Here is a 24656-nt window from a genome sequence, read left to right as displayed (position 1 = left end):
TATACTGTTTGCAGTTTCAAGTCCATTATAGACAGGTAAATGTGACAAGCAGGATTTTGAAAGTCCATTATAGACAGGTAAATGTGGCAAGCAGGATTTTAGTCTCAGATATGTCTGTTACTGTTTTCAGTTTCAAGTCCATTATAGACAGGTAAATGTGGTAAGCAGGATTTTGAAAGTCCATTATAGACAGGTAAATGTGACAAGCAGGATTTTGAAAGTCCATTATAGACAGGTAAATGTGGCAAGCAGGATTTTAGTCTCAGATATGTCTGTTACTGTTTGCAGTTTCAAGTCCATTACAGACAGGTAAATGCAGTAAGCAGGATTTTAGTTTCAGATTGATATGTCTGTTACTGTTTGTTCTTGCAGCTGATTATGCAGTCCACAGAGTACATGAAAAAGTGCCAGTTAAAGGAGGCAGAGGTAAGAATACTAGACAAATTACATCATCTCTTGTATGGGAACCATTATGGAATTATTAGGATCATATTAAAACAAACATTGTAAATAAAATTTATTATTGTTTATTTGATATGTAGACTTTGATATTCTGATACTACTACTGTTACTTCTATTACTACTACTAAAGTAATTAAATACCTCATTCAAGTCACTCGTGTGAAGTTAATAGTTGACTCATCAAACTTGAATCTTGTCCTTAATTTATGTAGATAATTTCCATTCATATCTATAAAATTAGTGAAGTTGGTTAAAGTTACAAGAATTCTACACATTTCTATTATGATTTCCTCTTTGCATATGGTTTCATCACATTTCTATTAGGATGGTCTCTTTGCATATGGTTTCATCACATTTCTATTAGGATGGTCTCTTTGCATATGGTTTCATGACATTTCTGTTAGGATTTCTCATTGCTTATGGTTTCATCACATCTCTATTAAGATGGCCTCTTTGCATATGGTTTCATCATATTTCTATTATGATGGTCTCTTTGCATATGGTTTCATCACATTTCTATTAGGATGGTCTCTTTGCATACAGTTTCATCACATTTCTATTAGGATGGTCTCCATGCATATGGTTTCACCACATTTCTATTAGGATGGCCTCTTTGCATATGGTTTCATCACATTTCTATTAGGATGGCCTCTTTGCATATGGTTTCATCACATTTCTATTCGGATGGTCTCTTTGCATATGGTTTCATCAAATTTCTATTAGGATGGTCTCTTTGCATATGGTTTCATCACATTTCTATTAGGAAGGTCTCTTTGCATATGGTTTCATCACATTTCTATTAGGATGTTCTCATTGCATATGGTTTCATCACATTTCTATTAAGATGGCCTCTTTGCATATGGTTTCATCACATTTCTATTAGGATGGCCTCTTTGCATATGGTTTCATCATATTTCTATTAGGATGGCCTCTTTGCATATGGTTTCATCACATTTCTCTTAGGATGGCCTCTTTGCATATGGTTTCATCACATTTCTATTAGGATGGCCTCTTTACATATGGTTTCATCACATTTCTATTAGGATGTTCTCATTGCTTATGGTTTCATCACATTTCTATTAGGATGGCCTCTTTGCATATGGTTTCATCACATTTCTATTAGGATGGTCTCTTTGCATATGGTTTCATCAAATTTCTATTAGGATGGTCTCTTTGCATATGGTTTCATCACATTTCTATTAGGATATTCTCATTGCTTATGGTTTCATCACATTTCTATTAAGATGGCCTCTTTGCATATGGTTTCATCACATTTCTATTAGGATGGCCTCTTTGCATATGGTTTCATCACATTTCTATTAGGATGGTCTCTTTGCATATGGTTTCATCACATTTCTATTAGGATGGCCTCTTTGCATATGGTTTCATCACATTTCTATTAGGATGGCCTCTTTACATATGGTTTCATCACATTTCTATTAGGATGTTCTCATTGCTTATGGTTTCATCACATTTCTATTAGGATGGCCTCTTTGCATATGGTTTCATCACATTTCTATTAGGATGGTCTCTTTGCATATGGTTTCATCAAATTTCTATTAGGATGGTCTCTTTGCATATGGTTTCATCACATTTCTGTTAGGATATTCTCATTGCTTATGGTTTCATCACATTTCTATTAAGATGGCCTCTTTGCATATGGTTTCATCACATTTCTATTAGGATGGCCTCTTTGCATATGGTTTCATCACATTTCTATTAGGATGGTCTCTTTGCATATGGTTTCATCACATTTCTATTAGGATGGCCTCTTTGCATATGGTTTAGTCACATTTCTATTAGGATGGCCTCTTTGCATATGGTTTCATCACATTTCTATTAGGATGGTCTCTTTGCATATGGTTTCATCACATTTCTATTAGGATGGTCTCTTTGCATATGGTTTCATCACATTTCTATTAGGATGGCCTCTTTGCATATGGTTTCATCACATTTCTATTAGGATGGTCTCTTTGCATATGGTTTCATCAGATTTCTATTATGATGGTCTCTTTTCATATGGTTTCATCAAATTTTATTATGATGGCCTCTTTGCATATGGTTTCATTATAATAGGCGTGATTAGAACATCAAATAAGGGCTTTTCTAGTGAAATATTCTTGTGACTCAAAAAAGGCTTTTTGAATGTGTGAGCACGCTGGCATACATTTTAAATTTATACATACATACATACATACATACATACATACATACATACATACATGCATGCATGCATGCATACATACATACATACATACATACATACATACATACATACATACATATATGCATATATACATACATACATACACAGATGTATATATGTTGCTGGATATAATCTACATATTAAATGATGCTTACTTGGCCTCATTTCATGTCTTCTAAAAATATTCTTTTTGGCTTTCATCAGTTGGCAATGTATAAGGAGCGATATGAGGAGTTTCAGAACACCATCACAAGAAGTGAAGAAATGTTCCAGAAATTTAAAACAGAAATGGACAAGGTATGTCAGCAAGACTTGTAAGTCATACTTGAAGTTTCCTCCCATACAAAGAACTGATATCATTTGCTACACATATATTTACACAAAATCAGGCTAATTATTCCAAGAATTTCAAACTAGTTGTCAAGGAAACATACTCATCATGGACACACCAGGTAATTAGTAACATCACCTTCTGTAAAATGGTCAGGTTCATAAGCTTTAAAATGAAACAGAAAGCGCTTTTCCTACATTATCTATTTTTCATGTTAGTCTTGTTCAACCAGACCTTCCATGTGACTCCATGAGATTTTCACTAAATTGTACCACCAGAATGGGGCTTTCCCAAAATTTAGAAATTAATTTGATTGGCAAATAAGATGGGGTAATAGAAATCGATTTGATTGGCAAATAAGATGGGGTAATAGAAATTGATTTGATTGGCAAATAAGATGGGGTAATATAAATTGATTTGATTGGCAAATAAGATCGGGTAATAGAAATCAATTTGATTGGCAAATAAGATGGGGTAATAGAAATTGATTTGATTGGCAAATAGAAATTGATTTGATTGGCAAATAAGATGGGGTAATAGAAATCGATTTGATTGGCAAATAAGATGGGGTAATAGAAATCGATTTGATTGGCAGATAAGATGGGTTAATAGAAATTGATTTGATTGGCAAATAAGATGGGGTAACAGAAATTGATTTTTTTTATTGGCAAATAAGATGGGGTGGGTAATATAATGCATCCTGATGATGAGATGTCATCTTTTTCATAGTGATTGAAACTTGTTTCATGTATGGAGTGTCTGTGTTGAAAGTGAGGATAAATAATTTTAAGCTTTCAGTTAGTTTTGGTTTGAATTATTTCAAAAAGTCTTGAGAGTATGTATTTAAAAAAATTTAGATACAAATGAAGTCTTTATAGTTTTGTTTCTGTAAAGTTTTATCACAGTACTTTCTGTCAGTAGCAGTGATTAATGAAGGATTTTTTAAGGCCTTCATGTGGCACAGATCTTATAGTTGTGAGAGAGGTCTTCTTTAACCAGGCCTTTATGTGGTACAGATCTCAGAAAGTTGTGAGATAGGTCTTCTTTAACCAGGCCTTTGTGTGGCACAGATCTCATAGAGTTGTGAGATAGGTCTTCTTTAACCAGGCCTTCGTGTGGCACAGATCTTATAGTTGTAAGAGAGGTCTTCTTTAACCAGGCCTTTGTGTGGTACAGATCCCAGAGTTGTGAGATAGATCTTCTTTAACCAGGCCTTTGTGTGGCACAGATCTCATAGAGTTGTGAGATAGGTCTTCTTTAACCAGGCCTTCATGTGGCATAGATCTTATAGTTGTGAGAGAGGTCTTCTTTAACCAGGCCTTTGTGTGGCACAGATCTCATAGAGTTGTGAGATAGGTCTGCTTCAACAAGGCCCTCATGTGGCACAGATCTCATAGAGTTGTGAGAGAGATCTGCTTGAACCAGGCTCTCATGTTGCACAGATCTCATAGACTTGTGAGAGAGATCTGTTTGAACTGGGCCCTCATGTGGCACAGATCTCATAGAGTTGTGAGATAGGTCTTCTTCAACAAGGCCCTCATGTGGCACAGATCTCATAGAGTTGTGAGAGAGATCTGCTTGAACCAGGCTCTCATGTTGCACAGATTTCATAGACTTGTGAGAGAGATCTGCTTGAACCAGGCTCTCATGTGGCACAGATCTCATAGAGTTGTGAGAGAGATCTGCTTGAACCAGGCTCTCATGTGGCACAGATCTCAGAGAGAGATCTGCTAGGACCAGGCCCTCATATGGAAGAGATCTACTTCAACAAGACTATGTAGCATGTGTGTATGTAAACTATTTACTTCTGTATGACGTGTGTTAATGGCTTGTATCACAGAACATAACTGTTATCACTTATGTATAAAATGTTAAATGCCTGTATCACAGTACATAACTGTTATCACTTATGTATAAAATGTTAAATGCCTGTATCACAGTACATAACTGTTATCACTTATGTATAAAATGTTAAATGCCTGTATCACAGTACATACTGTTATCACTTATGTATAAAATGTTAAATGCCTGTATCACAGTACATAACTGTTATCACTTATGTATAAAATGTTAAATGCCTGTATCACAGTACATAACTGTTATCACTTATGTATAAAATGTTAAATGCCTGTATCACAGTACATAACTGTTATCACTTATGTATAAAATGTTAAATGCCTGTATCACAGTACATAACTGTTATCACTTATGTATAAAATGTTAAATGCCTGTATCACAGTACATACTGTATATGAACCTGTGTCATGTGCAGTCAAGCATTGATATTCTAAGCCTAGATCTTCCATCATGTCATGTTTCATCTGATGGCAGCCTAAGCCTAGTTGTTGTTGTAGGGTTTAACACCATTTTTCAGCACAAGATCAGTTATACGTGGCGGCCAGTATAACTGGTGGAGGAAGAACCCGGGAAGAACCACCAACCCGTGAAATGCTACTGGCAAGCTTTCTCACATACCCACGTTAGCTGAGCCTAAGACACAAGCCCACTTAGACAGAGGTGAGATGGCAGTGATCCGGAACAGTGAGCGCTTTAGACCACTCGGGCCTAAGCCCATATCCTCCATCATGTCCCATGTCAGCTGATGACAGCCTAAGCCCATATCCTCAGCTGATGAAAGCAAGAGATGTATCTTTGCATTACCCTATCCATGCATGACAAATATTAAGAAAGCAAGACATGTATGTTTGCATTACCCTGTCCATACATGACAGTATTAAGAAAGCAAGACATGTATGTTGACCAATAGGGTACAGCTGGTAATACTGACTATATTGTACCAGCCAGCTGAACTGCAGTACAAACTATACTGTACCAGTCAGCTGAACTGTCTTTGTTACTTTGTTCTGACTGCTGACCAACTGGTCCAACAGTATGAACATGCTTGGGATTGTCATGTAGATGCTTCAAAAGGATGTTTATTATATCAATCACTTGGAAATGAAAGCCATTCTCATTGCCTTCCACACCTGGCTGGAACATATCCATGGAAACCTGGTCCTGATCATTTTGGACAATTCAGTTGTGGTGACATACACTTAGCTACAGGGTTGTTGAATACCTTTATGTACTCCCAATATCAGCAAATAATGAAGTCTGACACACTTCTGGACAACTCATTGTCATGGCTGACTCATCAAGAGAGAAAAAACTGCTTCATACAGTGTTGTCCCTCCATGGCCTTGCAACACTTGACATTTCTTGTTCATTTTTTCCCAGAGCCAAGAAGCATGATCCGTAAATGTTTTTTTAATCAGCTGGGAGGTAATGTGGGTGTACACCTTCCCTGAATCCATTTTGACTGTTAAAATAATTAAGAAGTTATTTCAGCCCCATGAAACATCCTGAATCAATGATCTGTAAGTGACAGACAAACCCAGATGAGCCATAGTGATCACAATATTGCCACTATTCAATGCATGTCTAGAGAAACTCCTTCATTCCTTCATCACAACAGTTGACAATCCTCCACTTTGAGAAAATACAAGGAAGAGTGTTGAAAATGACTGGTGTCACATCAGTGATATCGCACTACACTTGGCACCCATTTCCCAATGACAGACTTCTTTCTCTATCTCTTTGAAGACAAGAAGCTTGACTCTATCACAATCCAGGGATATTGTTCAATGATCTCAGACATATTCTGGCTTCACAGAAGAGACAAACTTTGGCCACATCAAGGTAATCACCGACATGTAGTCCAATTTTTTTACATTTAGGTCATGCTCACTCACATTTTTGACATGGCCAAACTCGTGTAAGTTGGCACCACTGTTTTCATCCCCTGCTGAAGCAGCTATCATACATGGCTTGCAATTTATGATGACACTAACTTCAACATGCAGAGTGAGCTACATATGATATCCATAGATCCGATCTTTATGAAGTTCTTTTCTGACAGTTCAGTCATTCTAATGACACAGCCTGGTTTCCTTCCTATGAACAGGTTGCCGTCACTAGTCAATCAACAGTTACTGTTTACTCTATCCTTGATCTGTTGAGAAAAACAGTGCTGTGGGACCCTACATGTACCATCATATGTTACCCGAGATGCAAAGAAATAAAATGCATCAACTGTAAAAGACTATTCTGAAGGCAAGATGTAACACCAATTGCTGGCCACTTGGCTAAAGTGATTTATTAAATCAATGTACACGTACTCTGAACTCTCACAGGATCACGTAGACTAATTAGGATTTCAGCTTACAAAATACAAGCAACTTTGATGAGCCTGGCATTGAATGTAATGTCTCAATTCAGGACATAGCCAAGTCAGCTGACATGCATATGCAGTCAGGCTGTCTTAAAACTCGTGTTATTGATAGAGGTTGTTGTATTGGCATGGCCCAAGGGTTTCCACTGAACGTTTCTTTTGATATATAGTGTATTCAAATGTGACTAGTGCTAATGTGACATTGAAAAATAATGGCCACTTTCAATATCCTCAAGCCGCTCTGGTGGCCTAGTGGTTAGAGTGTCTGCCTCGGATGCGGGAGGTCATGGGTTCAATCCCCGGCCGAGTCATACCAAAGACTTACAAAAGTGGTACTAACAGCTGCCTTGCTTGGTGCTCAGCATTAAGAGGTTAGTGTTAGGACTGGTTGGCCTGGTGTCGGGATAATGTGACTGGGTGGGACATCATGCTACATGTCTGCGGCATGATGCCTCAGTGCTATACATCACTATAAACTGCCACACTGCAGACACTGTAGCGATATGACTGAAATTTTTTTAAAGCTACGTTAAAAATCCAAATCACACACACACACACTATCTTGAAAACCTTGTCATTGCTTCTCCTTCTAACAAAATAATCCTATTGACAAAAGTGTTTCACTGAAACACTTCTGCATTAAATAGTTAGTTCTAAATGAAAATGGTGTCTATTTGACCTCCCAAAATGATCAGCAGTGTAGCCATTTAAGTACCTAATGGATTTCACCATTAATTGGTCTTAAGTGGATTTCACCATTAATTGGTTTTCAGTCGAATTCACCATTAATTGGTCTCCAATGGATTCCACCATTAATTGGTCTCCAATGAATTCCACCATTAATTGGTCTTCAGTGGATTCCACCTTTAACTGGTTTTCAGTGGATTTCACTATTAATTGGTTTTCAGTGGAATTCACCATTAGTTAGTCTTCAGTGGATTAAACCATTTATTGGTCAGTAACTTGAGAAAATACATGCAAGGTCACCGGGCACTGAAAAGAGATCTACAAATGGATTAAACTCAAGGTCACTTACATTTATAGAGTTTTTAAATATTCTGAGTAAACATGGCTTCTTGCTTCTTTCTGAATGTCATGGTGCCCAGATAAAATAAATTAGCAAATTTCAATTTTTCAACTGAACGGAAATGAGGGCACTGAGAAATAAAAGTAGATAGTTAATTAAAAGTCTGTTGAGTCTACTTCTGCATAAGGTTAACACCTTAAAGTGATTTTTCAGTTGTAGGGCTAGCACATGCTTTTTATAACTAAACTCATGTTTCTTACCAAACAATACTTTTGAATACCTATGTTTAAGCATTTCCGTCACTGTGGATAATAATTTTCATTTTTATTTCAGATGACAAAACGCATTAAAAAACTGGAGAAGGAAAGTATACAGTGGAAGAATAAATGGGAGAATGCCAACAGAGCTTTGCTGGAAATGGCTGAAGAGGTGAGTGGACATTCATTTCACTGGATTAACTGACTGATCTTAGGTTGTTCTGTGCATCATGACAAGACACTAATTTCACTGATTGACATAGGACTGAGTCTATGGTCAGCAAGCATGTAACCTTGGAAACATCTGTTCATGCTTCAACAACCATTTCTGGATAAGCCAGTTGCTCAGCTCATGGATATGAGAAGACAGTTATGTTAGATTCCTGTGATAAATAGGAAAGCAGTTACATAGGACTATTTTTGTGGATATGAGAAGACAGTTATGTTAGATTCCTGTGATAAATAGGATAGCAGCCACATAGGACTATTTTTATGACCGATGAACTGAAACTTTGCTTTTCTCTAAAGATAAGTTTTAAATATTGATGACCCCTGACCTTAATGAAAAGAGATTCAGCTTGTATCCTATCTCAAAGATGAACGTTTTTCATCTGATAACTTTAATTCGCAGACAAATAGATGAACATATCCAACTCTTGGCATGAAAGCTGACTTCTGTTTCTGCTGTGATAACTCAACCAGCAAGTGAAATACTTTGACCATCTCCTGTAAGGATAAAAACAACCTCAATTTTGAAGCAAACATATTGACACCTTAAAGTTAAATTGACATTGCAACTGGAGTACAGTTCACATGATGTGCCTTGCTGTTCAAAGAAATTTTGCATGCTTCTAGCAGTCACTGTTGATACACTTCATTTGCTATTTAAGGCAGGGAGAAACCATTGTTGAGACACTCCATTGACTGCTGAAGGCAGGGAGAAACCACTCTTGAGACACTCCTTTGACTGCTGAAGGCAGAGAGATACCACTGTAGGTTAAGAAACACTTGGCTACTGTCTGCTGCATGTGACCATTAAACACAGGACATTTATATAGGAAATTGGTGGGGAAAAATTAGAATGACCAGGTGACTGCACTGTACAGGTGACCATTAAGACAGGTTTGATTGTATATCAGTAATCATTATTATATGTAGCTCATATTTCTTAATTATGTTTTGTACTTTAGATGTCAGTAACAGTCCCAAGTAACCAATGTTATTAATTGCAGAGAATTTTTTCTTGAAAAAATGTTTAACTAGTAAAATGTTCAGACTGATTTTTTGCAGTTTAACAACTCAGAAATTAATTTTTTGGTCTGCTTTACTCCTCAATGGAAGGCTCAAGTGCCCCACAACTCAGTTTCTTGATTTGTATGTACATAAATATTGCTGCTAGGTATAGTAGATTTAGAAACATTATTTGATGGTCACTTGAACAAGACTTTGTCCACACTGTAAAGTGATTTTTCATCCTGATCTTATTCTTTTCTTCTGAAAAAGTTTTGTATAACCACATTACATACAACATATGATTTTGCCATGGAAATATAAACCCTCAAGGTTCTCCAGCAGATCTGATGATTTTGGACACCCAACTTGAGAAAGAAGATTATGGGTTTCTCCCAGATACTACCAGCTGTGACACATGCTTTTCTCCAAACATTCTTTGTTGTGGTGGAACATAATTGTGATAGAATATATTATGTTGGTGTTTAACACAGCCTGGTTCAAACACAGCCTGGTTCAGGACATGAAAGAAAACTTTTTTTCTACCACTTTCATATTTCCCATACCAATCAGATGGACTGGTCTACTCCACTTTCATATTTTCTATACCAATCAATTGGACTGGTCTACTCCACTCTCATATTTCCCATACCAATCAATTGGACTCCACTCTCATGTATCATACTGCACAATTACACTTGGACTACAAATGATGGCTTTGGTTGAGGTTTTTTTGTGTGTCCATTTGATTGTCATGAGTGGCCCATTGTTCAACATGCAGCATCACCTTTGTTGGAGATTCTTGTCTCTTTAATCTCAGAAGGATATAATATTCTGGTGATGGCAGTTGGTCACCCATAGCCCTTACTGAAAGGAGACAATCGGTTCCTACACAGTATCGTCAGTTCTGCATCACTTACCTAGATGAAGCTTGTTGGATAGGTTGTATTTGGGGTAAGAAATGAGCCTATCAGTTTTAGAATCAAAGGTACTCAGTCAAGGTCACTGATGGAAAGAAGGAAACAGGTTTATGCTTAGTAGCATTGGTTTTTCGTCATCAATATGGACCAAACATTATGGATGGCTTGCAGTTGGTGTAAGGAGGAAGCCTATCACTTTGGGGATGGAAGGTCAAAGGTCAGATGTCACTTACTGTAAGAAGAAAAATGGATGCACAGACATTTCAGCGCTTGACTGTTTGCCTTCACCAAAGTTTATGGATGACTTGTGCATTGCGGTGGAAAGAAGCCAGTGGATTGGGAGGTCAAAAAAGGACAAATGTCATGATCACTTCAAGAAGAAAAATTGTTTTTGTTCAAACTAAAATGGGTTTTGCAGAATAGCTTTTGCTTTAAAATAAGTTCCCTGATCTAATTATATTGGGGGGGGTAACAAAAAGACCATAGATTTTGAGGTATAGAGGCCAGAGGTCATGGCAATGTCTAATATGAAATAACGGTTTCTGCACAGTAAATTTAGTTTAAGACTGTAAACCTTTACCAAGAGTTATTGAGACTCACTGGTCAATAATCTCAAAGGTAACCATGCCATTCTATGTGGTGCTACATAGAAGACTGTTGAACATTAGACATTAGAGTAGAGGCCGACCGAAATTCGGTTTCGGTTTCTGCGCCAAAAATTGGCAAATGGCCTCTTTCGGCATAGTTTCTGTTTTGGCCAAAGCCAAAAAGTTAGCTTTCGGTTTCAGTTTCAGCCGAAACTGATATTGACTTTCGGTCATCAGCAGAAGATCTATTTTAACTTTCAGAATGCAACACTAGTAATGTGTCTATTACTCTGCTTGTCGGCTGGTCAGTCAGCGCTAGGCAATTCTAGGCAATGTTGCATTTCAGTCTGCTCACGTGTTGAATAGAGATTTCGAAGTCTGACAATATTGATAATTTCAGTTAGTTAAACTGTAGCGAATTAATCTGTGTGAAGTAGCAAATTGAAGTTAATAATAAACGGATTAGTTAATGACCACAAAGAATGTCGAAAAATAAAATGCAGTGTGCGATTACTTCACAAAAATTGATTCTGATGCAAGCAAGGCGAAGTGCAAAGAATGCAACAAACTGTTATCACTTGGCAGCGATAAACCAAGACTTCAGACAGTTTCAGGATTGAAAGGTCATCTGGCCAGATGCCACAAGGAGCTCCATGGTACGTATCTCAAGAGGTCCATGAACGACGGAGCAGAGCGTGCCTCGAAAAAGATGATGATGGAAGAAAAAGCGACTAAACATGCATTACCGAATTTTGTGCTGACATCATAGACATCAATGGTCGAGAGCAGAATGGTCTGGCCTGATGACCACGTTGCAGTTCAGCGAATTGATAAGTGCATCATTGACTTGATCGTTGTCGACATGTTACCCTACTCAGTTGTTGAAGTGTGGCATTGCATCATGACCCAGGCCTATTTAATAAATCTTGTGTTTGGCAACTTCGGGATATCTTTTGGTTTCGGTTTCGGCCGAAGGTGTAGTTAAACTTTCAGTTTCGACTACGGTTTCGGCCAAAAGTCAATTTATAACTTTTGGTCTGGTTTCGTTTTCGGCTGAAACCAGAAATTTAGTTTCAGTCGGCCTGTACATTAGAGGTATAAAGAGGACTGTTGAGCATGAGACATTAGATGCACATAGAGGGATGTTGACCAGGAGACATTAGATGTACATAGAGAATTGTTGAACAGGAGACATCACATGTACGTAGAGGATTGTTAAACATGAGGCATTAGATGTACATAGAGGACTGTCAAACATGAGAGATTAGATGTACATAGAGGACTGTCAAATGTCAGACATTAGATGTAAATAGAGGACTGTCAGATGTGAGACATTAGATGTACATAGAGGACTGTCAAATGTGAGACATAAGATGTACATAGAAGACTGTCAAATGTGAGACATTAGACGTACATAGAGGACTGTCAGATGTGAGACATAAGATGTACATAGAGGACTGTCAAATTTGAGACATTAGATGTACATAGAGGATTGTCAAACATGAGACATTAGATGTACATAGAGGACTGTCAAATGTGAGACATTAGATGTACATAGAGGACTGTCAAATGTGAGACATTAGATGTACATAGAGGACTATCAGATGTGAGACATAAAATGTACATAGAGGACTGTTGAACATAAGACATAAGATGTACATAAGGAACTATTGAACATGTTGAAATTGTTTGTCTGGATGATGAATTGCAATTGATTAGGGATTAAAATTGTTGGGGAGCATGCTGGCAGTCCATACTAGTGAACAGTCCATATATTTGACATCCTCATAATCAGTGGTCTACTGTACTTAACTTTGTTTCTTATTTATTTATTACTTAAGATGTGATTATAGAATTTGCATGCTCCCACTGCTGGCAGCAGGGCATCTTGGGTTTGATCCTGCCTGTCCATCTGTAAGTTCTTCCATTCGGGGAAGGTTAAGGTAGAATTGTAGAAAGGTAACCATTGAAAACGTTTTTATTAAATTACCTGCTGGTTTTTAAATGTTCTCAAGTACTGCATTGAATACAGAAATAATTCTTGTATAACATCTTTGCAATGTGTTAACCTTATCTACACCTTGGCAGATCATACAGATATTCCAGTGCTTGGTTCTGAATTTCGTTTGATGTGGCAGCAAGCCACTGCATCCAGTCAAAATCAGGTTGTTCATATTTGAACACTGTTCCTACAAGATCAAGACAAGTGGAGCCCACAGCTGGAATGGACTCATAAATAAGCAATTTTCCATTGATGTTCCGTGTTTGTACAAATACATAATTTCCCTCAAATACATATGTAATGACTTCTCACTGGTATATAGTCATATTTTCGATGTTAAACTTACAAAGTATCCTTCTGACGCCTCCACCATTTTCAGACAGTGTACAACACACCACTGTTGCAGGCCATTGGCTAGTTGGCATTACATGCTAAGGGAGACAACTCATGAAGTCCTGTAGATGTCACTAGGACAAAGCTCTGAAATATCTGTAAGATCTGCCAAGGTGTAGATACGGTTAACACATCAGAATCTTGGCTGGCAAAGATGCCTTTTATAAGTGCAGGCAGAAATATATACCATATGTAAAAGAAATAAGGAACAGTTCAACTTACAGTAGTGTCACCCACTGTACGACCTCTCAGTATAATGCATTCTTACTCAGAGACACACCACAGCAGCTGATCCAGCCTGGTATCAGCAAGATTCAAACCCTTACCTTTTGGTAACAAGCCTGGCACATTAACTGCTGAGTCATCAGGACTTCTGTCAGCTCACATGACATTGTTCTTACATATACCATAGTAAAGTGAGGACTTACTGCAATTACTTTCAGACCACCAAGATTTGAATTGAAAGGTTGAATTTGTAACTAAGAATTCTTGCTTTCTCCACAGAAAACTAAATATGATAAAGAGAGGCCATTGTTTCTAGTCAAGATCAGCAAGCTGGAGTCATTGTGTCGAGCGATGCAAGCAGAAAGACAGGCAAGGAAAGCTTTGGAGGGGGCAGGACTTGGTCAGTAAACAAATTAGTAACAGTCAAAACTTATTTTCATTGTGCAGATGTTAATTTTCCAGATATATGAATTATTCTGGTTTAACAAGGAGGGTTCATGCATTGTAGGGAACAAATAATATACATGTTGAGAGTTAATTATATCTTATATTTAACCAGTGAAAAGTACTAGGTGTAAACTTGGTCAGCATGATTGTGTAAAAACAGCTTGACCTATGGAAATTAATTTTTTCAGTCATTTTCCTTTGTTAAACACCTTAGTATAATTTGGTAGTTATGTTTCTTTGTAGAACACCTTAGTATATTTTTGGCAGTTATGTTTCTATGTAGAACACCTTAGTATATTTTGGTAGTCATGTTTCAATGTAGAACACCTTAGTATATTTTGGTAGTCATGTTTTTGTTTAGATCACCTTAGTATATTTTGGTAGTCATGTTTCTGTGTAGAAAACCTTAGTATATTCTCATGCCAGTTTAATGATTCTTTTGTTTGTTTGGGTTGTTTTTTAAAAATTGGAAACGTTTTGAGTTTTGGACTTGGACATATGTTTGGTAAAATTTGTTAGCATGATTTGGCACATACTGATTGACTTTGGCACATACTGATTGACTTTGGCACATACTGATTAACTTTGGCACATACTGATTGACTTTGGCAAAATGCAGTTTGTTATGCATGTTTATCTTATGGCGATGACCTAATTAAAATTTGGAGCAGTTTCAGTCGCTTTTCAAAGTTTCATCAGTTTTTTTAAGTTTCTAGACTCAAACATTTTGTCTGCTGTTGGACAGGCATCACAATCACAGTCAAGTTCAGTTTTTATTTAAAAGATATGATGATTGTAACTTCAGAAGAAAATTCCCTGATTGATGGTCAGCATATTGTCATCTCAGAAAATTGCATCATTTTGGTGTTCAGCATATTATCATCTCAAAATGTATTATTACCTTTACAGATTAATTTGTTTATATATATAATTAAAAGATATGTATGTTGAGTACATATCCATTGCCATAAGCCTTGTGGTCTGATGGAATGACCTAATAGAACTATGATAATGTGAGGGTGTGTGTGATTTAAATTTTTAATGTAGCTTTAACTATTTTTCGCTCATATTGCTACGATGTCTGCAGTGTGGCTGTTTATAGTGATGTCTAGCACTGGGGCATCATGCCACAAATATGTAACATAATGTCCTACCCAGTCACATTATCCTGATGCCAAGATGACCAGTCCTAACTGGTCGAGTGATAATGTAACACTGTGTAGATAAATAATTTTGTAAAAGCATATTGTCTGCTCAGATATAGTTGTAAATAAATTGTTTATTGAATTTTATCTCTTTATTTGCTAGGCACCATAAAACTACAGTACTTTGTTTGCTCATGCCAGAATGGAATACTGAATTGACTTTTGATACTTTGCAGTTCACTATTTTACCCACAATGCAGTGTTTATTAAAAGTAAAATTTAAGACCCAGTTCTGTGGTTTAACACATTGCTTGTTTTTTAAATGCAGATCCATCAGCACTAGATATGACATCTACCCTGATGTCATCGGACAGAATGCCTAATGGAACCAGCCATGGACCAAATAGGAGCCCAGAACCGGTTGGGGCAGATCAGGAGTCAGGTGAAGATTCAGAAAGTTCAGGTTAGAATGTTTTTTTTTCATATGGGAATTACTCAGAATTAAAATCAATAGGAAAAGGAAAAATGGGAGAATTACTATAGCCTGAGCATCCAAGGAACCTAGCAAATCAGTTATGGAGATGTTGTAGTCAGCATTGAGGATTTTCAAGCCAGTGTGATTTTCAGTACAGAGAAAGTGATCTGTATTGGAATGTTTGTTTGTTAAATTAGAACTTGTGTAAATAAGAGGAATAAATACACAAATTATACTTTGTATTGTGATATGTCAAGAAGAATCTTAAACATCAAGTTTGCTTAAAAAGGGAAAATACTCAAGGTGATAATAAACTTGTATGGATGTAAAGTTTGTAACTTCCACAGTGGAAAGAAATCAGGGCTACTTACTTACAGTCAGGGAGTTAGACAAGGTGAAAATCTTTCATCAGTATAATTTGCCAATTATCAAAATGACATTGAGAATCACATTTTGAGTTTGAATTGCAATAGCATTACAGTTGATTTGCCAGATATTAAGAACATTTACTCTAAGTAGACAATGCCATTGTATTTTTGGATAATCCAATAGATATGCAAAACAATCTTTGCATATTCTTTAATTACTGCAAAAATAAAATATCAACTTATCATTAACATGAACAAAACAGAAGGTATAAATTTTTGGGAAATGTATAATTAAACAAACTGTGACATTCAAATTAGGATATTTGGAACTTGAAAATAGATATTTATGACTGGTCCAAATGAAAAATGAGATATTCATTGGAAATTATAGATATTTATGACTGGTCCGAATGAAGAATGAGATATTTATGGAAATTATAGATATTTATGACTGGTCCAAATGACAAATGAGATAGTTATTGGAAATTATAGATATTTATGACTGGTCCCAATGAAGAATGAGATATTTATGGAAATTATAGATATTTATGGCTGGTCCAAATGACAAATGAGATATTTATTGGAAATTATAGATATTTATGACTGGTCCCAATGAAGAATGAGATATTTATGGAAGTTATAGATATTTATGACTGGTCCAAATGACAAATGAGATATTTATTGGAAATTATGGATATTTATGACTGGTCCCAATGAAGAATGAGATATTTATGGAAATTATAGATATTTATGACTGGTCCAAATGACAAATGAGATATTTATTGGAAATTATAGATATTTATGACTGGTTGGAATGAAGAATGATCTATTTATTGGAAATTATAGATATTTATGACTGGTCCAAATGACAAATGAGATATTTAATGGAAATTATAGATATTTATGATTGGTCCAAATGACTAATGAGATATTTAATGGAAATAATAGATATTTATGACTGGTCCAAATGAAGAATGAGATATTTATTGGAAATTATAGATATTTATGACTGGTTGGAATGAAGAATGATCTATTTATTGGAAATTATAGATATTTATGAGTGGTCCAAATGACAAATGAGATATTCATTGGAAATTATAAATATTTATGACTGGTTGGAATGAAGATTGAGATATTTATTGGAAATTATAGATATTTATGACTGGTTGGAATGAAGAATGAGATATTTAATGGGAATTATAGATATTTATGACTGGTCCAAATGACAAATGAGATATTTAATGGAAATTATAGATATTTATGACTGGTCCAAATGACAAATGAGATATTTAATGGAAATTAAAGATATTTACGACTGGTTGGAATGAAGAATGAGATATTTATTGGAAATCATAGATATTTATGACTGGTTGGAATGAAGAATGAGATATATAATGGAAATTAAAGATATTTATGACTGGTTGGAATGAAGAATGAGATATTTAATGGAAATTAAAGATATTTATGACTGGTCCAAATTACAAATGAGATATTTAATGGAAATTATAGATATTTATGACTGGTCCAAATGACAAATGAGATATTTAATGGAAATTATAGATATTTATGACTGGTTGGAATGAAGAATGAGATATTTAATGGAAATTAAAGATATTTATGACTGGTCCAAATGACAAATGAGATATTCATTGGAAATTATAAATATTTATGACTGGTTGGAATGAAGATTGAGATATTTATTGGAAATTATAGATATTTATGACTGGTTGGAATGAAGAATGAGATATTTAATGGGAATTATAGATATTTATGACTGGTCCAAATGACAAATGAGATATTTAATGGAAATTATAGATATTTATGACTGGTCCAAATGACAAATGAGATATTTAATGGAAATTAAAGATATTTACGACTGGTTGGAATGAAGAATGAGATATTTATTGGAAATTATAGATATTTATGACTGGTTGGAATGAAGAATGAGATATATAATGGAAATTAAAGATATTTATGACTGGTTGGAATGAAGAATGAGATATTTAATGGAAATTAAAGATATTTATGACTGGTCCAAATTACAAATGAGATATTTAATGGAAATTATAGATATTTATGACTGGTCCAAATGACAAATGAGATATTTAATGGAAATTATAGATATTTATGACTGGTTGGAATGAAGAATGAGATATTTAATGGAAATTAAAGATATTTATGACTGGTTGGAATGAAGATTGAGATATTTAATGGAAATTATAGATATTTATGACTGGTCCAAATGACAAATGAGATATTCATTGGAAATTATAGATATTTATGACTGGTTGGAATGAAGATTGAGATATTTATTGGAAATTATAGATATTTATGACTGGTTGGAATGAAGAATGAGATATTTAATGGGAATTATAGATATTTATGACTGGTCCAAATGACAAATGAGATATTTAATGGAAATTATAGATATTTATGACTGGTCCAAATGACAAATGAGATATTTAATGGAAATTAAAGATATTTACGACTGGTTGGAATGAAGAATGAGATATTTATTGGAAATTATAGATATTTATGACTGGTTGGAATGAAGAATGAGATATATAATGGAAATTAAAGATATTTATGACTGGTTGGAATGAAGAATGAGATATTTAATGGAAATTAAAGATATTTATGACTGGTCCAAATTACAAATGAGATATTTAATGGAAATTATAGATATTTATGACTGGTCCAAATGACAAATGAGATATTTAATGGAAATTATAGATATTTATGACTGGTTGGAATGAAGAATGAGATATTTAATGGAAATTAAAGATATTTATGACTGGTTGGAATGAAGATTGAGATATTTAATGGAAATTATAGATATTTATGACTGGTCCAAATGACAAATGAGATATTCATTGGAAATTATAGATATTTATGACTGGTTGGAATGAAGATTGAGATATTTATTGGAAATATAGATATTTATGACTGGTCCAAATGACAAATGAGATATTTAATGGAAATTATAGATATTTATGACTGGTTGGAATGAAGATTGAGATATTTATTGGAAATTATAGATATTTATGACTGGTCCAAATGACAAATGAGATATTTAATGGAAATTATAGATATTTATGACTGGTCCAAATGAAGAATGAGATATTTAATGGGAATTATAGATATTTATGACTGGTCCAAATGACAAATGAGATATTTAATGGAAATTATAGATATTTATGACTGGTTGGAATGAAGAATGATCTATTTATTGGAAATTATAGATATTTATGACTGGTCCCAATGACAATTGAGATATTTAATGGAAATTATAGATATTTATGACTGGTTGGAATGAAGAATGAGATATTTATTGGAAACTGTAGATATTTATGACTGGTCCCAATGACAATTGAGATATTTAATGGAAATTATAGATATTTATGACTGGTTGGAATGAAGAATGATCTATTTATTGGAAATTATAGATATTTATGACTGGTCCCAATGACAATTGAGATATTTAATAGAAATTATAGATATTTATGACTGGTCCCAATGACAATTGAGATATTTAATGGAAATTATAGATATTTATGACTGGTTGGAATGAAGAATGAGATATTTATTGGAAACTATAGATATTTATGACTGGTCCCAGTGAAGAATGAGATATTTATTTATTGGAAAGTAAGAATCTGATTAATCAAGCCAAGAATGTTATTTACCTTATAAAAGAATATTAAATCTTTTTTGCCAGTTGACTTTGAGCTGAAACTTTTTGATATGACAATAGTTCCAGTTCTTAATGTATGCAGCTGGGGTTTAAATTTGTCATCATAACGTCATGTGGGTGGCATTACACAATAGAAATAATATTCATAATTTTTTTAACTTGAATTGTAACATTGTAACTTTTTGCTGTTAGATAATTTGATAAAATTAGTAAAGACTTTTATGATGTCATTGTGAAGCATTCTTTACATAACTTTGCAGTAGACTTTTATTTATGATCTAATATTACAGTTCAGCTCCTCATTTTGAAGCCAGTAGAAATATAAATAGTTATTATATATCCTTTGCTATCTTTCCAGGTGAATCACAAAAAACAGGTAGTACTGTAATACAGAAAGACACTAATTTACAGTCTCCAACAAAGGCGGAAATAGATAACAAAGAAATAGGAGAAAGTCCAGAGTCCTCTTTGCCCAAAGAGGAAGAAAGTCCAGAGTCCTCTTTGCCCAAAGAGGAAGAAAACATTAGAGAACTGGCATCCCAGTCCAGCCAATCAGAACAAGAGGCAGACACTTCTGCAGACCAGTCAAAGGAAACTTCAGAAGATGGAAACCAATTAGAAGAGGAACCTGAAAACCAATTAAAACTATCTTCTTGATTTTAATAAAAAACTTGTATGTGTGCCTTCTAAAATAGGTTATTTATTTTGATCCCATTAAGCATACAAGCAGTAGTTGTTATTAATTTGAACTCAGTAATTACCACAAAGTGAAATAGTACATCTTTGCATTTCAGGTTAACCAGAATGAAAGATTTGGATTGACATAACTCTGCAGGTTTGAAAACTTAACTTGTGAAGTAGAATTCACTCTTCCACATGTATGTACATCTGTTGTTTGTATTCAGTCTAATTCCCTACACAATAATAAGGTGATTTTGGAGGAGTAGATGGATGAAGACTTTATCTGGTCAAAAGATGGAAATTTAAAAAAAAATACCAATTAAAGCAAAAAACATACAAATGAGATTACATTTCCCTTGTTTATTTTTTGAAGAAAGCTTCTCTGATTATTTTTGGTTGGACACCAAATTTTCTTTTAGTGTAAGAAAATGACAAAATAAATCCTTTTGTGTCATTGTTATGTCCCACGAAGAATACAGAATGAACAGTTAGTGTTACTCTTATATTCCTGTCTGTCCTTGTCAGTGTTTGGTTCAGTTTTGTAGTTATATCATTGTGGAAGGGCATTTGAGATCCATAAATACATTAATAGGTTCTTAGGTTTTCTTGTTTGTTTGTTTTTTGTAAGAAAGTTGTACATTTTATCTCTGAACAAAGATGGCTTGGACAAACATTGTGAGATGATTGTGTAAGAACATTAAGTGGAGTGTTGTGTAAAAGTTACGGAAAAACCAAACGGAATAAATATGAAACCAACAGTAGTGTATCCCTGTAAAGTATTTGTACCAGTTTTTCTCTAGTTTTAATATAGTTGAGCTATTTCTAAAATAAAGCTTTAATATATGTAAAAATACTTATGTTATACATATGTGACATATTGTTAGACTGACCCTAACCCAAATCATCCCATTTGGTATCACAAGGACATAAAGCAAGTATCATTTATAATTGCAGTCTTTCCAATGGTCTTTTTGTCTGACTACCCCATTTTTCCCAACTTTCTCCAAAATGATCCTACTATCCCTACTTGTTTTTTAATTTCGTGCTAAAAATTTATTACAAACTGCATGAAAGGCCATAGTAAAGCATAGTCAGTCATGGCCTCCATGATGAGGAACTGGGTGTTTTAAGGTTTATGTGCCATTTAGGTCAGTTTGGTCATTTTGCCATGTATTTGGGTCAAATGACCTCAAATGAGCACAGCAGAAAATGTACCTTGTAATTAATTAAAGTTGATAGAGTACCTAGATCACACTATTGTAATCATGGATAGGTAATTATGTAATCATGGATAGGTAATCATGGATAGGTAATTATGTAATCATGGATAGGTAATTATGTAATCATGGATAGGTAATCATGTAATCATGGATAGGTACAAATATTTCATCAGCTACCAAAAGAACAAGCAATTTAACTTTTTTTAGTTTCATAAACATCACAAGAAAGGACAAAGTCCAAAATATTTTGAAGATATTTTGAACAACCCCTATTAGTTTCTGCTCTATTTGAAGTCATGTAGCAAATAAAGAGATAGCTAGTGTGTGACTATAAAGCATGCTATTGCTCAAGGTTGCAAAGATGAGTCAAGTCAAGGTTTTATTTTTTCAGTAACTTACGTAAAATTCATACGACTTTTCTTTATAAAATATTCCTATTTGTCGCTACAGCTTTTGTTTTTTGATTAAAAAGGTATCCCTATTTTAACTTGTACTTTTTCACAGAGTACTTGCTTTCAAGTCAGGGCCAGTATGTTTGTTCCACTGATGAATCCAATAAGCTGCATGTATCCCCAGATCTGCCAGCACATTTTGCACTGGCAGATCTGGATTATGTAGTTTGGAATTCTAAGCAGGTATAGAGTAGTGTACATGTTGGACCTATTTTAAGGAGATTTTCTACTGTGAATACCAAGAAAAGATTTTAGAACCTTTTGCATTTAATCTGTAATCTTTTTATTTATTTTACATTTGGAAAGCGAAAACTGCCATCATTTTGTAATTTTGTTTAATTACTTTGGAAAATATGTCTTGATAAGCAAGGCTCAAAAACAAATTTTATAAAGGTACTTCATTAAAAATTTTATAAAGGTACTTCATTAAAATTTTTATAAAGGTACTTCATTAAAAGTTTTATAAAGGTACTTCATTAAAAGTTTTATAAAGATACTTCATTCATTTTCACCATTCACTCCTTTGAAAGTTGTGCCTCACAAAGTCTTATTCTTTGTATAAAAACACAGGCAGTCTATTTTATGAGTATTTACACTGTATTAGGAATAGTAAAAACATGATGTAAACAAAATCTTTCTGTAAGAACAAACAAAGCTTCCCTGCATAAAAGAATTGTATATGCATCCTTGGTTAATGATCAGGTGAGGACAAGCACCTGTCTGGTGGGGTTGGGGGTGTAATGATTACACAGCTATAGTCATGACTGCAAGAAGATAATTAGCTTGGATTCATATTGTAACTTGATAAAAATGTCGCTTTCTTTTCTCGTTGTTATTTGAATAAAGTTTAACCTGTATTGCTGATTGGAACCTCAATAAGCTTTTTTTTATAACTGTGTGAACAAATATTGAATATATGATCATATATGCTAATAAATAAAAACAAATAAAACATTTAATTCTGGCTATTGTATGTGTTAAATAGTTTGCAAAGTGCAGATGATGCCAAAACTCAGCTGAGGTACAGAGCATTTTGATGTCCCAAAGTTGGTACATTAGTAACATAATTATCAGAATGAAGGCACTGAAGTTTCATGATCTGGGTGGCAGTAAATTTGAGTCAAAAGATAGCTGCAAAAATCACACACACGCACTTTGTTCTAAAGAAAAACTCCTTCCGTGTTACTAATTCCATTTCAGTGATGTAATAAATATATGTAAATCTTTTATTCTAAAAAAAACTCCTTCCTACTAATTCCATTTCAGGACAGATTTTTGTAATAATCTTATCCTTTCACGGAAGACTAAATCATAATTGCATGAATCAAACTAACTGGCTGTAAACTAGGTTACTGTGATTGACAAATCATGCTCTAATGATATTAGTGTCAAAGATTATTTTTCATGTTTTTATCATCAATACATCTCTTGGAACATAACACCATCATCCTAAAGATAATTCTACATGTGTCCAATTTGTCATCTCATATGGAAATTGATATTTAGGACCATTTCTTTTTCACTCGTTTATTCCTTTTCAATAAAGAAATGCAATACCTGAGGTAGGCCACCATCATTCCTAAAGATGTCACAGTGATGTACATTTCACAATACAGAACACAGTTTGCTAATCATTGGATTTTTTTCACCCTTCTTTTCCCTTCACTGGTGAAGGAAATGTTAACATGGCCACATTTTCAGCTGATGAAATGATACTTTAGTGAATGTAGTAGCTTGGTGATCTAACAAAGAAATAACTGGTAGACTTTTCGAGAAAGAGAATGGGATGTACCAGTTACTTCCCTTTGACCAAAATGCTGTGTAGCAGTAGCCCTATGATTATATTGGTGTGAGTTTCTGTTTTTAATTGTGAGCTCTACTGGTCAAAGACCAGGAGAAATTGTGGGATGGCCTGTTGTCCATGATCCTGTGCATCCATTAGCACAGGGTGGGGTTTTCACTCGTTTTGGTGTCGAGTTAGTCCCAACTCATCCATTAGCACAGGGTTGGGCTTTCACTCGTTTTGGTGTTGAGTTAGTCCTAAATGAAAAAGGTGCTATCTGACAGACAATATAGATGCCATTTTGAAATATTTTGATCACTACTCCTCCTGAATGAAAACCCTTATCAACATGAGGTTTTCACCAGACTCTGTCTTGCTAGGGTTTTCACCAGACTCTGTCTTGCTAGGGTTTTCACCAGACTGCTAGTCCTAAAGGAAAATGGTGCCAATCTGACCATCATAAACATCTTGTTATCGCTACTCCAAGATGGATGGTCATATCAACATGAGGTTTTCACCA

General features: G+C 34.7%; 1 protein-coding gene and 1 long non-coding RNA gene across 7 annotated transcripts in view; one reads left to right on the top strand and one right to left on the bottom strand.

Annotated features, from left to right (window-relative positions):
• Positions 1 to 23317, top strand: part of LOC149785997 (uncharacterized) — a 109199-nt gene extending 85882 nt beyond the window's left edge. For all 6 annotated transcript variants that reach the window (XM_089976274.1, XM_089976275.1, XM_089976273.1 and 3 more), the window contains exons 9-14: positions 373 to 426; positions 2873 to 2965; positions 8591 to 8686; positions 14151 to 14271; positions 15792 to 15926; positions 20359 to 23317. In XM_089976274.1, coding sequence (XP_089832400.1) covers positions 373 to 426; positions 2873 to 2965; positions 8591 to 8686; positions 14151 to 14271; positions 15792 to 15926; positions 20359 to 20657 — 798 coding nt within the window. In that variant the 3' untranslated portion in view covers positions 20658 to 23317. The remainder of the gene's footprint in view (positions 1 to 372; positions 427 to 2872; positions 2966 to 8590; positions 8687 to 14150; positions 14272 to 15791; positions 15927 to 20358) is intronic.
• LOC149785995 (uncharacterized) overlaps positions 1 to 24656 on the bottom strand; it is a 100980-nt gene that overhangs the window by 49423 nt on the left and 26901 nt on the right. The window lies entirely within an intron of this gene.

This window comes from Sinohyriopsis cumingii, chromosome 12 (genome assembly GCF_028554795.1).
Source record: "Sinohyriopsis cumingii isolate HCF-2022 chromosome 12, ASM2855479v2, whole genome shotgun sequence".
NCBI lineage: Eukaryota > Metazoa > Mollusca > Bivalvia > Unionida > Unionidae > Sinohyriopsis > Sinohyriopsis cumingii.
This window is presented reverse-complemented; position numbering and strand designations above follow the sequence as displayed.